Below are 17,733 nucleotides of genomic sequence, written 5' to 3'. Positions count from 1 at the left end.
GTCTGGTAAGGGTAAAAGAGACTCTTTAGCTATGGTAGGCAGAATCAATTCATTGTTCTCTAGTCTTGGGTAGTGTCATAGCCTCTATACCATGGTCTTCCACTGTCTTCGGTTAGAGTTCTCTTGCTTTAGGTTACACTCTGGCACACTATTTCATCTTATTTCTCTTCCTCTTGTTTAGTTGAAGTTTTTTTAGTTTATATAAGAAAGATTTATTCTAATGTTGTTACTTTTCTTGAAATATTTTACTTTTCATTGTTTCCTTTCCTCACTGGACTCTTTTCCCTGTTGGGGCCCCTGTGCTTATAGCATCCTGCCTTTTCAACTAGGGTTGTAGCTTTGCAAGTAATAATAATAATAATAATAATAATAATAATAATAATAATAATAATAATAATAATAATAACTGGATTTAATATGGGCGTGAGAACAGTACAGAAGGGATAGATGGAAAAATAATTCTCAGGGTTAATTATATTGAAAAATATTTTGATTCAGAAAGTAATATAGACACGATTAATCCTCAGTTAGTTATTGTACCCGCAGGAGATTAAGATGAGGAAAAATCAAATCAGCAAGTGACGTTATGATGAAATTCAGGGGTCACAGATTACATGCGAAGATTATTCATACACAGAGCAGTCAGGGAAAAAGCTAGAGAAAAAAATGGGTAGATGAGATGTTTCTTTAGGGGGGAAAATGTAGATTAAAGAAGTTATTAGGCAAGTACATCTTAGAATAGAAGTTGATAATGCCGAGTTGCTGTTTATAAAGGACGTAGAACTGTGTTATTGAAGTAAATAATAAAAAAAAAATTCTTTGGGAATAGAAGCCAGAGTCCCTTAAAAATCCTTCAACCTTGCCTAGAAATAAGCCTCGTTGCAAAAACACTTTCACATAAGTGTATATTGTAACCCTTATTTATCATAAAAAACATACTCAACCATGTGGCTTTATTACAATAAAAGTAAGGCCGTTTGAAATTGAACAAGTTAAAGAAAAGTCAGTTCACTGTATCTTCAAAAGAAGATTATGACCCCAAGAAAATTCATGAAGACCTGATCAACACCATTGGTAAGGACTTTGTTTCTTGTTCAACCGTCATCGTCATCTCCAACGCCCATTGACGAAAAGGGCCTCAAGAGGATTCATTGGCTAAATTCATAAAAGTATAGCCAGTTCCTTGTCATGCGCAGTGCCTATCTAAGACAAGTGACCCCTACATAAGTTAATTGTCCAATTCAAGCTGGGCATTGGTATAACACGATCACACTGCATGTTTAAAAGAAGATACTATTCCTTACATGGTTTGAATGATAGATGTTTCACTGTCTGACTGATAGTCAAGACCGCTGGCATCAGTGGGGGCTTCTCCAGTGCAAACCATCTTAAAACCAAAATAGGGGTGGCCCAGAATAGGCATCTCCTAGTTTTACTTATCGGAAATGTGGTAGCAACAAAAACACTGAAAATTGTATGCAATCAAATAAATCAACCATGAATACCCCTTCAAAAACATGCGGCCGATGTGATAACGTCCCTGACTGGTGAACACCAGACTGGGGTTCGAGTCCCGATCAAAATCGTTAGTTTCTTTGGTTGCTGTAACCTCACCATCCTTGCGAGCTAAGGATACGGGGTTTGAGGGAGCCTATGGGCCTATCTACTGAGTCTTCTGCAGCTATTGCCTGGCCCTACTCGGTCCTTGCTTGGATGGAGAGGGCTTGAGCGCTGATCATATGTATATATATGGTCAGTCTCTATGGCATTGTCCTGCTTGATAGGGCAATGTCACTGTCCCTTACCTCTGCCATTCATGAGAGGCCTTTAAACCTTTAAAGGCATCAGTCATTGAAAGTGGTTAACTGTGGCTTTGAACAATATAATCATGCTTCTTGATAATTTGACAGTACAGAGTTTGACTATTAGTGGATCCTATCACTAAGGTCGACATTGCGGGAGGAGGGTTAATAAAGTCATCTATGAAATGCAAGAGATTTTACAGTGTAGATGTTTAACTAATTTTCACGGAATTATAGCAGTGCTTAAACAACGGAGGACCCAATGCATTAAAGTTTTTTTGAGACGATGTTGAAAATAATGCAAAATATTACAAGGTGTATGCAAAAGATCTGTAATATATATGGCATCACTACGGAATGCAAAGATAATGTACAAAAAGCCTCGTTTTTTATGAATTGTTTACAAAATATTATGTACAATAAGATGAATTATCATATTGTTGCGTAAGGGTAATATAACACGAAGAATCAATAAAGTGATTAACCTGGTTGTAACAATGGACTCGAAAAATTTACAACGGTTTGGCCCAGTGGAGAAAGCTGAATTCATTCGTACGAGGAATGAGGACAATAAGAGCTATACAACATTAGCTAGATCAGGTTAAAAGATATACTGGAATGAAAGGTCCTAAAGATATTGGGGAATGATATTGTGCATATGTGATGGGGTGACTTGCTAGGGAGGCTTCTGAGTTTAGGTATTAAACAGATAATGTCGAAGTGCCTGTACAGGGGAGTAAGCTGTGATTTATCAGTTAAAGGCTAGAATATGACAGTGACTTTAGTTTTATTAATTTTGTAGAGATACAGTTTGCTGTTTGCTAGCGAGAACCTTCCCTTTATATGTTTATGTATGTGTGTATATATATGTGTATGTATGTATGTATGTATATGTATATATATGTATATATATATATATATATATATATATATATATATATATATATATATGTATATGTATATATATACACAGACACACACACACACACACACACATATATATATATATATATATATATATATATATATATATATATATATATGTGTGTGTGTGTGTGTGTGTGTGTGTGTGTTTATTATTCTTTCAACCAATCGTGCCTTTATACCCACGTGCGTATGGACAAATGAGAAACTATTTCAAACTATAGATGTAAATGATATGCTTTAAATTCCTAATAATGTACCAAAGGAGACCTGCAATTTAATCAAAATGGGTGATTGTCATTACAAACTCCTTGTGAAATGATCAATGTTTTTTTTTAGATTTATGAAAGGAGAGGATTTAATACATTATAATATTACAGGGGTACTGACGTCGCTGATGTCTGATGCACAGTTCCCTCTGAATCAATAATTTCAATCACAAGGTAATACACCACAATGGTTGATAGCCCAAATGGAAGGCGCTATTAGACATATGGAATTCTTTTATCGGAATAGAATAAAGAATTTTTTAATAATTTTCTATTCGTTGAACAGGCTGACATAAGTCTTTTTATAGTTTATATATGACATATCTGTTTTGACGTTGTTACTTTTTTTAAAAAATTATTTATTGCTAATTTGTTCTCATCATTTATCTATTTCCCAATTTCCTTTCCTCACTGGGATATTTTTCCCTATTGGAGTCCTTGAGCTTATAGCATCTTGCTTTTCTAACCAGGGTTGTAGCTTGGCTAGTAATAATAATAATAATAATAATAATAATAATAATAATAATAATAATAATAATAATAATAATAATAAGAGAAGTTTTTAGCTTTGCGTCATCGTCTATTTGAGTCTTTGGCAAAAAGATCAATACCACCTATTCAGTCATCAATTGACATTACCAAGAAACAAAGGCGGATCACATATTATTATTATTATTATTACTATCCAAGCTACAACCCTAATTGGAAAAGCAAGATGCTATAAGCCCAGGGGCTCCAATAGGGAAAAATAGCCCAGTGAGGAAAGGAAATAAGGAAATAAATAACTGAAGAGAACAAATTAACAATAAATCATTCTAAAAAAAGTAATGTCAAAATTGATATATCATATATAAACTATTAACAACGTCAACAACAAAAATGTCATATATAAACTATAAAAAGACTTATGTCCGTCTGGTCAACAAAAAAGCATTTGCTCCAACTTTGAACTTTTGAAGTTCTACTGATTCAACAACCCGATTAGGAAGATCATTCCACAACTTGGTAACAGCTGGAATAAAACTTCTAGAGTACTGCGTAGTATTGAGTCTTATGATGGAGAAGGCCTGGCTATTAGAATTAACTGCCTGCCTAGTATTACGAACAGGATAGAATTGTCCAGGGAGATCAGAATGTAAAGGATGGTCAGAGTTATGAAAAATCTTATGCAACATGCATAATGAACTAATTGATCGACGGTGCCAGAGATTAATATCTAGATCAGGAATAAGAAATTTAATAGACCGTAAGTTTCTGTCCAACAAATTAAGATGAGAATCAGCACCTGAAGACCAGACCGGAGAACAATACTCAAAACAAGGTAGAATAAAAGAATTAAAACACTTCTTCAGAATAGATTGATCACCGAATATCTTAAAAGACTTTCTCAATAAGCCAATTTTTTGTGCAATTGAAGAAGACACAGACCTTATATGTTTCTCAAAAGTAAATTTGCTGTCAAGAATCACGCCTAAAATTTTGAAAGAGTCATACAAATTTAAAGAAACATTATCAATACTGAGATCCGGATGTTGAGGAGCCACCATCCTTGACCTACTTACAATCATACTTTGAGTTTTGTTAGGATTCAACTTCATACCCCATAATTTGCACCATGCACTAATTTTAGCTAAATCTCTATTAAGGGATTCACCAACCCCAGATCTACATTCAGGGGATGGAATTGATGCAAAGAGAGTAGCATCATCTGCATATGCAACAAGCTTATTTTCTAGGCCAAACCACATGTCATGTGTATATAGTATGAAAAGTAATGGGCCAAGAACACTACCCTGTGGAACACCGGATATCACATTCCTATACTCACTATGGTGCCCATCAACAACAACTCTTTGACATCTACTACTTAAAAAATCAATAATAATGCTAAGAAACGACCCACCCACTCCCAACTGTTTCAGTTTGAAAACAAGGGCCTCATGATTAACACGGTCAAAGGCAGCACTAAAATCAAGGCCAATCATACGAACTTCCCGACCACAATCAAGGGATTTCTGTACTGCATTGGAGATTGTAAGAAGGGCATCACATGCTCCAAGGCCTTTCCGAAAACCAAATTGCAAACTAGGGAATAGATGATTACCTTCAGCAAACCTATTAAGACGTTTTGCCAGAAGACGTTCAAAAACTTTAGATAATATGGGAGTTATGGAAATTGGGCGGTAATCAGTGGGACTTGAGCTACCACAAACACATTTACATAGAGGAGTAACATTACCAATTCTCCAACAAGTGCTAAAAGCTCCTCTTCTTGCTAACTTGCGTAAAATAACAGATAACTTTGGAGCTAAGAAATCTGCTGTGTTGTTGAACAGTATTTTCGACACCATTTGCTTTTTAAAAATTAAATAATCAGGAATTATACCATAAGTCATTCAAGTCACTGTATTGTCAGCGATGTTCGTAAATAGGATAATCTTATCTTGAACACTTGGTTACTATTCCTTAATATACTGTAGCACGAAAGATGCCTGTAATCTTGGCATTTAACGTTATTTGCATTAATGCTTTCTATTGGGTATTTTACACCTAATACTTCTTAACATAGTAGATGTCTTGCAAGATCAAGCATAAAGAAACGAATACAGCGGTAAAATAAATTCGTGACTTGAAACAAAAGTTGCATAAAAATATTGGAATGAAGCCGTTAGACTCCTACGCCTTTCTTCACTCTAGCGGCGACCCACCGAAGCATGATTATCTGATAAGGTCTTCTGACGCAAAATGGATTCTTTACTAAAAGAACCAAAATCGATCTTCTACCTGAGGATTCCTACACCATTTTCTCTCAAAAAAGTAAAACAAGATTAAACAAAAAATTCTGTCTGTAGCACTAAATGAGAAAAATTATTTCATTAACTATAGTCAATTCTTTTTAGTGAGGCAGATTTGCACCGACTCGCAGGAATGCCCCTCTAGCTCGGAAACGTTTCCTGATCGCTGATTGGTTGGACAAGATAATTCTAACCAATCAGCGATCAGGAAACTTTTCCGAGCTAAAAGGGCACCCCTGCGAGTCGGTGCAAATCTGCCTAACAAAAAATAATTGACTATAGTCAACAGAATTGTCTTCGACCAACGATATCGCTTGATTAAATAAATTATAATGTGTTTAGTGCGACATTTTCATTATGGAAGATTTATCAATAAATCCGAACGTAATACGATACGTTATTCAAAATACTCTCAACAGAGCAAAGAGCATATTCTTTTGAGAAATTTTGAGATGTGATATTTTTTCTTATATTATGAATAAATATAGCGTTAAACTATTGTTCAGCAAATAGGCTTCTTTTGTATTTTAAAGTTTATAATATTGGTTAATAAAATAATAGAAAGTTCAGCTTTTTTTTCTCCCGCAAGAGCAATCCTTCCGAGACGTTTTCTTAAAATTTTCGAGTTAAATATTATTTTCATCTAAGCTGATTGAATATAAAATATATTCACATGAATTGAATATAAATAAGGATATTTAATAATATCACCGTAAGAAGATTTCGGTGTATTAAATAATGATTAAAAATGGAAATCAAAAGCTGTAATTGAACAGAATCATAGAACACATATCCTAACTAATCAGATTAGATTTTCTGAACTAAAGTGATTTTGTTATAATAGCAATGAAACATTATTGAATCTATTTTGATTTACTTGTAGTTAAAAAATTATATTTATGTGCATTTATCAAAAAAATATCGAAAGAGGATTATGGCGTTGTGCAATCATAACCATAAAATGCAGAATATTATCATTATCAAAACTACACATCACCGATTTAATATGTATTTATTTATTTATCTATATATCGATCAAAGAAGCCAGCTATCTAGCCCTCTATCAATCAATCCAACTATCTATCCCTCTATAAATCAATCTACGTATCTATCCCTCTATCAATTAATACAGCTAAGTATCCCTCTATCAATTGATACAATTGATACAGCTATGTATCCCTCTATCAATTGATACAGCTAAGTATCCCTCTATCAATTGATACAGGTAAGTATCCCTCTATCAATTGATACAGCTATGTATCCCTCTATCAATTAATCCAGCCATCTATCCCTCTATCAACACAGCTACCTATTTCTCTAACAATTTATCAATATATAAGACTATCAATCTCTCTATCTAGCTATATTGCATTACTTTTGTTCATAATAAATTAATATGTTGAATTATAAAAAGAAATATTTGTGTTTATCTTTTAATAAATACTTTAAAAAAATATGACATTGATCATTACTAAATATGAAAAACAGACCATAATTGTTACCACAGCTACAGTATATATCAAGCAACATCTGCCTATCTATCTACCTATTAATTTAACTATCTATCTACTATATTTAATTTATCTCTCATATATCTATTTACCTATCTATCTATTTATTTATCTATTTATTTATTTATTTACTTATCTATATATTCATTTATCTACTGTATATATCTGTCTATTTATCCATTTACTTATCTATCTATCTATTTATCCATCTATATATCTATCTATTTATTCATCGATATATCTATCGATTCATCCATCTATATATCTATTTATCTATCCATCAATCCATTTATCTATCTATCTATCCACTTATCTATATATCTATCTATTCATTGATCTATACATCTATCTATCTATCTATTCATTGATCTATACATCTATCTATCTATCTATTCATTGATCTATACATCTATCTATCTATTCATCTATCCAGCTATCCATTTATCTAGCTATCTATCTATCTATCTATCTATATATCTATCAACATGTGGTCATTGCGTAGCATAAATCAATGAATAAAAATAATAATAATAATAATAATAATAATAATAATAACAATAATAATAATAATAAAAACAATAAATACCAACGGCTTAAATAGACTTGAAACTCGAAATGCTTGCGTACACTCACCATCTCTATGAGAAGCGGACACCTGCGTGACGGAGATGGAAGGCGGGGAATCCTCGGCCAGGAGAATGCAATACCGTGGCTCAGAGAATTGCACAGGTCCGCCGCCACCGGGGAGGAGGCGAGTGGCTGCAGGGAGAGAGAACAAAATGAGGGAAATTAATGTTATGTCAAAATAATTTGGCTTCTTTTAGTTTAACTGCTATTTGAAATCATGAGGTAAATTCTGTGTTGGAAATTGTAGATATATAGTAAATATGTATGTTTATATACAGTAAATGTGTATCTTTATATATGTGTCTGTATACAAATATACATATATAAAAACATGCTATTCCACTCCAGGATAAAGGCCTCAGACATGAATATATATACATACACATACACACACGTACAACTAATGATAAACATTTTTATTCAAGGAATGCGTATTGACACTTATTCAACTGTATCAATTAATTTTCCTGTCAAAAGTATATAAAGTTTATGCTTTCCTTTCAAAAAGATAATTAACACACACACACACACACACACACACACACACACATATATATATATATATATATATATATATATATATATATATATATGCATATACAATTGATGATAAACATTTTATTCAAGGAATGCGTTTTGCAGTTATTCAACTATATTAAACCATTTTCGTGTTAAAAGTAATATTCAGTTTATGCTTTCCTTTAAGAAAGATACTTTATATATTACAATAAATAATTCATTAGACTGATTATAGAAACTTTGTCCATTATCACTAATTTCAAAATCAGCAATATTCCGATACGAACTTGCAGACAGTGTAAAGGCTCTTGCGTAGGTCTACAATGAGCCGACTCGAAGGAGACACTATTGGAACTGCTATTGGCATATTATAGGTATACCAGTGCTGAACACCATTGATAGTACCACTATCTTCTATACCGTACGAAATATGCTTTTCAAAGGATATTGATGATATATCAAGCTATGGTAAATTCAAAGCACTAGTTTGCATCAAGCGGTTTAATTAATCAATGATGGTTACAAATTTTATCAATATATTCGTATGATGAACACAGAAAACGAAATAAGGAAGTAATATACACACGCACACACACACACACACACACACACACATATATATATATATATATATATATATATATATATATATATATATATATATATATATATATATATATTACAATCATAATTCAAATATACTCGCCATAATACAGTATAACAATTTTTCTCCGAGATTTTATTAAAAAATTAATTGTTGTAGTAATAAATTTGGCAAAATATTTTTCTATAAATAATTGAATACCATTTGTATTTACATACACATATGCATAAAAAATAAATAAACAATACATAATCACACACTCAGACACACACACACACACACATATATATATATATATATATATATATATATATGGTAAAATATGCCTATTTTATACATGAAAATGTGGTATTATAATATTCTGATCAGCATTATTTTTCTGCAAGTACCTATAAGTGCTATATGCACTCCAATTCCCCTACCTTTATCAAAAAGGGGGAAAAAATACGAAATCACATTAAAATTCCCCTTTTTGGATTTTAGAGCCAATTGCAATTTTGATTGTCTGACGAAAACCAATCAAGTTTTGCAACATAAAAATTCACTGAATCCAGACCATTTTCGTGTCCTCCCGACTGCACTACTTTCGAACAAAAGTTTCGAGATAATTGCACATTTCATATTGCATAGTTTGCTATTTTTAAAAGGGCAATTTGAAAAGTTATCACCGAATGGTAGGCAGTTTTCGTTTCACTCTTTGTTAAATTGTGCGTTTCGACTTTACTCTAAAAAGGCCTTTGCCAGCAGGCAGTTTCTTTCCCATCTGAGATCCAACAAAATACACTTTTAAATAAAATCTTAACAATCTCATTTTAAAAGTTAGTGGATTATTAATAATATTATTATTATTATTATTATTATAATCATAATTTTCATTATTATTATTATTATTATTATCATTATTATTACTATCATATCTATTATCATTATCATCTTCATATATACTATTATCATTATTATTATTATTATTATTATTATTATTATTATTATTATTATTATTATTATTAATAAGTGTCTGCAAAAATTACAAACCAGGTCATATAAGAGATATATGGTCACATATCAATTAAATTTTACAAATATCATTTGCATTATCTTGAAGCAAATTTGGTAAATCTTTAAATGACCATTTCAAATTTTTAGTCACAATTTTAATGTTGACATTAAAATCTTTATACTTTCGCACACAGAATGAGACTTATTTGCAGTCACACACAACCAACACCACACTCATATATATATATATATATATATATATATATATATATATACATATATATATATATATATATATATATACATATATATATATATATATATATATATATGTATTTATATATATGTATGTATATATATGTATGTATATATATATATGTATATATATATATGTATATATACATATATATATATACATATATATATATATATATATATATATATATATATATATATATATAATTGTCTCTGAACGTTAAGAGTATCAAAACAGCCTTGTATATGTGGGCAATGAGGGTTTCACAATGTACGAAATCATCTAAACAAATAAAAGATATATTAAGAATAAAAAAAAAATAGTAATAATAAAAAAAAATCACCCTAATATTTGGCTATCTATGGTGTGGTTATCAAAATTCCTAACGAACAAAATTTATTTTCTCCAATCGATTAGCATCTAATAAATCAAAAGTACGCCAATAACAGGAATACATTGCAGATTGTTCCTTGATTTTTACAAATTACTTTGAAAATACAAAATAGAAACACAATAAGATACAAAGAAATACACCCAATCTCTTAATGTGATTTTAAAATCATTATGGAAATTTAGGACGGAGACAAGTCTTTTAATCATCATTAAGATGATTCATTCATGTCACATTATAAACATTCTCAAAAGTTCTGCAAATATAACACCAATTTTCGTTTTTGAAATGTAAGCTATTTGATTTTTGTATACGTTCAAGAGTGCTTTTGGTGTTAATTGAAAAAAAATTCTTTATTATACGAGGTGTCACTGCTAAGTACACACGTACACACACACACACACATACACACACAAAAAAAAACACCACTCCAAGATAAATACAAGAAATTCCAGATCAATTTCTATTAACTATAAACCTCGCCATTCGTTTTAAACCCCCCCCCCCCCATTAGCATTTTATTAAGTCCTCTAAATAATGAATGGGTTTAATGAATATTTGTATCTCTCCTCCATTCTGTATTTCAAGTGATTACCCTTTCACCCATAAAGTAATATTGAATAGTCCTCGCAAATTCAAAGCTAGCTATTTCTACTCACCGATTTATTACTCTCTTACTTAGGATAGAATAAGGGATGATTTTGCTGGAAGCGTTGTACTCGTATTTTGCATCAAATACAATACTATACAGTTGTCTCACGATTGTTTATAACTGTAGTTCATTGACCTTCAACATCTACTTGAAACTATAGTTCATTGACCTCCAAAATCTATTTGAAAATTTATTTCATCAACCTCCAAAATCTATTTGAAACTGTAGATCATTGACCTCCAAAATCTATTTGAAAATGTAGATCATTAATCTCTAAAGCTATTTGAAACTGTAGTTCATTCACCTCCAAAATCTGTTTGAAAATGTAGTTCATTAACCTCCAAAATCTATTTCAAACTGTAATTGATTGACCTCCAACATCTATTTGGAACTGTAGTTGATTGAGCTCCAAAACTATTTGAAACTGCAGTTCATTGACCTCTAAAATCTATTTGAAAATGTAATTCATTGACCTCTAAAATTTATTTGAAACTTTAGTTCACTGACTTCCAAAAATCTATTTGAAACTATAGTTCATTGACCTCCAAAATATATTTGAAAGTGTACTTCACTAACCTCTAAAATCTATTTGAAATTGTAGTTCATTGACCTCTAAAATTTATTTAAAACTGTAGTTCTGTGACATGCAAAATATATTTGAAACCGTACTTCACTGAACTCCAAAATCTATTTGAAATTGTAGTTCATTGACCTCTAAAATTTATTTGAAAATGTTGTTCATTGACCTCCAACGTCTATCTGAAACTATAGTTCACTCCAAAATATATTTGAAACTGTCCTTCACTGACCTCTAAAATCTATTTGAAATTATGGTTCCTTGACCTCCAAAATCAATCTACAAATGTAGTTCATTGAGCTACAAAATCTATTAGAAACTGTAGTTCATCAACCTCCAAAATCTAATTGATTAATGACCAAGGCAATTCGAAAAGTCCGCTTAAAATCAACATACATGGCAACTCATTCTTCAAGAAAGACTAAAGCAGCTAACTTTTTTTTTCTTAAATTGAAGATAGGAAGATATCAGAGAGGATCGTTAACTTTACAAACAGTTCGTTATCTACGAGTTTTTTCTGACTATATCTTTTGAAATTAATTCCAATTACGTACACTGTGTACACAAAACTTGAAAATATCATCAATCATTTTCTTGACATTACACTAAAGAATATTAATTTCTGTCGAATTACTTCGTATGAGCGAAACTTTGCGACAAAGGGAGGTACTACAAAGCAGTATAAACATATATATTCAGCCTTCTCTTTTATTTCAGAAGGATACATGCGAACAAATATATCCTTTATATAGACCAATCACACTTAAATAACTCCCGGTTCAAAAGGACGTTTCTTCATTAAACACAAACACATATCAATATAAAACAATAATTCTTTAAACAATTTTGTCATACCAAAAGCCCACATACACTTAAATGTCAATAACGTAATAAAAAAAAACTGCAAGATCCTAATTAGCAAACCAATAAATCAACGATCACTTCTCCATGTCAATATCAATCGAAAGTTCAAGTCTTGAAAAAAATCTGATTGTTATATATTTTCATAATTCTCTTGCAAAAACAGCATCATCTTATGTATTGAAGTTGATGACATAGGAGTTGGGTTCCAATATACCCCCCCCCCAAGAGAGAGAGAGAGAGAGAGAGAGAGAGAGAGAGAGAGAGAGAGAGAGAGAGAGAGAGAGAGAGAGAGAGAGAATTAATGAACTCTCAATGTATTCAATATTTTTCACCTCAAATAACTCGCAATGCAAAACTAATATTTTTTTACTAAAATGGAATCTTCTAGAGTGAACAGATATCTCTTCTAATTAAAAGATTGTGACAACTCTAAATAAAAAACTTAACTTTATTATGTCTAGGCTATTTAACCTCTAACAAGGCAGTTCTGATTTCTGTCATTTAATTCAACTAAGTAACAGCAAAATGGGACATTACTTACAATAGTAAGTTCCGCAAACTTAAAGTACGTGATTTTTATACTATTTACTTTTTTATTCTTTTTAGAATTGGAGACGACGAAGGAGCATGGAAATTACATAACTGCACAAACCATTAAATATATAACAAATTTTCCTGAAATGCTTATAATAAGCAGTAAATTTAACAAGAAATCCCTAAGCATTATCCTAATATTAATAGCGTGTATTATATTGGAATCAACTGATTTGTTATAATTGCACGTCTAATTTTATCACTTCCAAAAGGCATTCCTACACAAATGCTGCGTTTACTGAATGAAAGGAGTAAGAGTAGGATTTGCATATTCACTAGGAATGTAATTTTTGTCACTAATCGGTATTTGTTTTTATAAGTATTTTTTACTTTTACAAAAGTTTTTTCAAAATCAGATTATAATATATACCTGTTTAAGTACTTTTTTTTATTTCTATCTTGGACCAAGTAAAAAAATATAGCTTGATTAAAATAACTATCAGTGTATATCATTGAAGTACTTTAAATTCTCCTGTGTGAACGGTTTCCAATTTATGGACGACACTTTTCCCGATAAGATTTTCTTCCCGAGCCTAAGTCAACAGTATAAAATTAACACTGGCGCTTACGGAAGGCTCCCTCTTACAAACAGATAAGCTAACGCTACAATGTTTCCTGGAATTCTGCGGGCCCTTCTGCCTTGGTCCCTTTATTACAACAGACCCTGTAAAGAAATTTTCTCTTTTTCAGAGAGGAATTTGGTTTTTATAAAAAAAAGTATGAGCTGGAAAGGGGAATAGATTTTGATCATAATTATACTTCCTGGTTCTACTCTCGGGTATTCTGAGACTGGATTACTAAACAAATGGAAGTACTTATACGAACTACGCACTCTGTACAATATTAGATGTATACCTTTAATGTCACATGTGCTAGTGGGACTAAGCTACTTTATTTTGCGTATACTAGTAGTTATTCGTTTTCTCTTCCAAAGCTACGAGGTTATAATACCTCAGTTTGTAGAATAGGAGACACACTTTAGGTGCTTAAAACATGCGCCCCATTGTCGTCTTGACTATCATAAAAATGAGATCTGAATACTCTTTTGTACAAAAGTGCTCGTGGACATAATTTTCGACTTTATCATGGAGATCCTATTTGAATTACCTAAATCTGTATAACAAGCAGCATCACCGGAAGCATGGAATTTTCAAAGACCCAGTTTATCGTGTATTTTAACTACTTGATTGATTGACCGAACTGTGTTTATGTATCTAGAGCTATGAGAAAAAATTTGGATGTAAAGAACGTAAAGAAAATAAGATTTAAAGATGAACATATACAGCCTATGTATAAGTCTATGGAGGAAAGGTTATACAGCGGACAGTACAATAAAATGCAGAGGATATGGACAGTCTATGCGTCCATCTTAAGAGTAAGATATGGAAACGGAAATTCTTCTCGAAAAGAACGCAGACTTCAATCAGTGAAAAGTGCTTTCAAACAGTTTCCGAAGATGAAGATTTAATGAATGTATGAGTGGAAGAAGGTTTACTTGACTAAAGACATGCTAGAGCGATTAGTATAATAATAATATTATTATATAATAATAATATTAATAATAATAATGTTCATCTTCAGCATGGTTGCGTTCACTTCCGTTCCCGGCACAAAATAATATCACTTCTGGGTAGATGAACCCTGTGTGTTTCCGGGGAAGTGAATCTCTCTCTCTCTCTCTCTCTCTCTCTCTCTCTCTCTCTCTCTCTCTCTCTCTCTCTCTCTCTCTCTCTCTCTCTCTCTCATTAATGATTTCTCGTAAACAATCGAAGTTTTGAAAAACAGGTTATTATATATTTGTCATTCAAAAATGTATTCAAAATGTATAAATATATACTGTATATATATATATATATATATATATATATACGTACATACATACATACATACGTACATACATATATAAATTAAAATCGATTGAACGAAATGGTTAAACCGAATGACAAAAATAACACCAAATAAAATAAAAATAAAGAAATAATAGCGATGCAGAAACATTGAAAATACAAGACAGAAGAAGAAAATATGACAGAAACCTCGCAAATACAAACTAGAAAGAAAGAAACAGAGAAAATACATTTCATATCAATAAGCAGGAACCCCAAAATACTAGAACAGAATGAGACGAGCGTCCGAGACGAACTTATCCCCTAGGGGAAGAAATCTGCTCCTCAGCATTCCATTTTCAGACCTCCATCCGCAAGAGAACACCGTGGGTGCCAATAGGCAATGAAACCAAGAGATGACAGGAATAAGGAAGGTCTTGCAGGTTGGAAACAACCAAATATTGCATTAGATCTCCGAAATAAAAAAGGGTCTGCAAATCCTTCGAGATTTTGGTACCAGTGAAGATTTTTTCATTTCTTATTTTTTGCGTTTTCTATTATAACTCACATATTGAAAGTATTCTTCAACTGTCTTAGCCTGTATATTGTGGGTGCCAATAGGTAATGAAACCAAGAGATGACAGGAATAAGGAAGGTCTTGAAGGTCGAAAACAACCAAATATTGCATTAGATCTCCGAAATAAAAAAGGGTCTGCAAATCCTTCGAGATTTTGGTACCAGTGAAGATTTTTCTATTTCTTATTTCTTGCGTTCTTTATTATAACGATATATATATATATATATATATATATATATATATATATATATATATATATATATATATATATATATATATATATATATATATACACAAACAGTATTCTTCAACTGTCTTGGCCTGATGGTAGCGTCCTTGCCTGGTGATTGCCAGACTGGAGTTCGAGTCCAGCTCAAACCCGTTACCTCCTTTGGTCGCTGCAACCCCACTATCATTGTGAGCCTATAGGTTTATCTGCTGAGTCATCGGCAGCCATTACCTGGCCCTCCTTCATCCTAGCTTGGGTAAAGATGGGCGCTGATCATATGTAATATGGTCAGTCTCTAAGGCATTGTCCTGCTTGATCGGCCAATGTCACTGTCCCTTCCCTCTGCCATTCATGAGAGGCCTTTCAACCTTTAAACCCCCTCTTCCTCTTTACTTTTTAAGATCTCGATTATTTATGTTTTTCTTCATTATTTCTTGCGTTCTCTATTAAAACTCAGATCTTGAAAGAAATATTAAACTGTTTTCTTCCATCCACTCATCCTCCTCTTTACTTTCTTAAGTCTCGATCATTTATTATTTTTTCCTTAGTCAATTCGCATTCAGTTGTATTCTTCAGAGTGGTTTTACGAGACTTACCCCCTTAGAATAAGACGGGATCTTTCCCATTACTTGAAACAGAAAAAATAATGACTGCACCAAAAGATTGTTCGGCGGTAAATTCAAGCATGAATGAGCTGTCAAGGGGCTCCCAAAGCTCTCAGCTCTTTTCGTGTTGAAATATATATGATGCAAAAACAAGTAATCCTCTTGAATTTATTCTGCAAAAACATTTACATTTTTATTCTCAACAGAAGACAGACGACTCTGACAAAATGAGACAAAAGTCAAGTTACATTCAATTACCGTTGATTTTAACAGCGAAAAACTTCTGCAATAATCCAGTTCAATCAATTCGTTCCTCGTTTCTTTGATGCAGTTCTCTCACTCGCGCTTATCCTAAATAAGCCCAATCATTTGCTCTTTTCTTAAGGGTGTCTTTGGCAGACTTAATAGAGGAGCCTTTGATTTGTCTGGTGGTGTTTCATAAAACTGCATTTTCCTTATCTTTTTCTCGATCTTCTTATTTCATCTTCCTTTCTGGAAATCCTCATTACTGTCCTTTGTATGTGAACAGATATTGTTATTACTATTGTTACCTTCCTATTTATCTTATTTATACCTTATTCATTATTTTTTTATCTCCATACTAAGCTGTTTTCCATATTGAAAATTCTTCTTGTTAAACTAATATTGCAGCTAGGCTTGTGTTAAGAAGAAGAAGAAGAAGAAGAAGAAGAAGAAGAACAACAACAACAACAACAACAACAACAACAACAACAATAATAATAATAATAATAATAACTTTAGTCTATGACATCTTGATCATAGGCAAATAAATAATTCCAATACTTTAAATTTCCTTCTTCCAGAAATTCAACGATCGTGAGGAAAGAGAAATCCTCGATGTTACAAATATTGAATAATCAATATTAAAATAAAAAAAACTATTAGAAATAACTCTAAAACAAGGGATGAGTTCAAAAGACAGGTTTATCTTTAGTACGAAATATTGTGAGAACTTGGGTTTGGAGTTACCTAGCTAACTCTAAAATAACTATAACATGGTTAATATTCCTAGTAGAGCCGGTTGAAGCACAAAAGATGGATGGATGCATGCCTTAATCTTTACTAGAGAAAAACTAACAAAAATGGAAGTCTTG

The 17,733-nt window shown here is 31.9% G+C and overlaps 1 protein-coding gene across 1 annotated transcript in view; it reads right to left on the bottom strand.

Moving 5' to 3' along the window:
* The window catches only part of LOC137631862 (cadherin-related hmr-1-like), a 222,341-nt gene that overhangs the window by 139,884 nt on the left and 64,724 nt on the right, over positions 1 to 17,733 (bottom strand). The window contains exon 2 of the mRNA XM_068363870.1: positions 7,935 to 8,118. Coding sequence (XP_068219971.1) covers positions 7,935 to 8,118 — 184 coding nt within the window. The remainder of the gene's footprint in view (positions 1 to 7,934; positions 8,119 to 17,733) is intronic.

The sequence above is a fragment of the Palaemon carinicauda genome, chromosome 40, assembly GCF_036898095.1.
Source record: "Palaemon carinicauda isolate YSFRI2023 chromosome 40, ASM3689809v2, whole genome shotgun sequence".
Taxonomy (NCBI): Eukaryota; Metazoa; Arthropoda; class Malacostraca; order Decapoda; family Palaemonidae; genus Palaemon; species Palaemon carinicauda.
The sequence above is the reverse complement of the archived record's forward strand: the minus strand, read 5'-3'. Positions and strand labels throughout refer to the sequence as shown.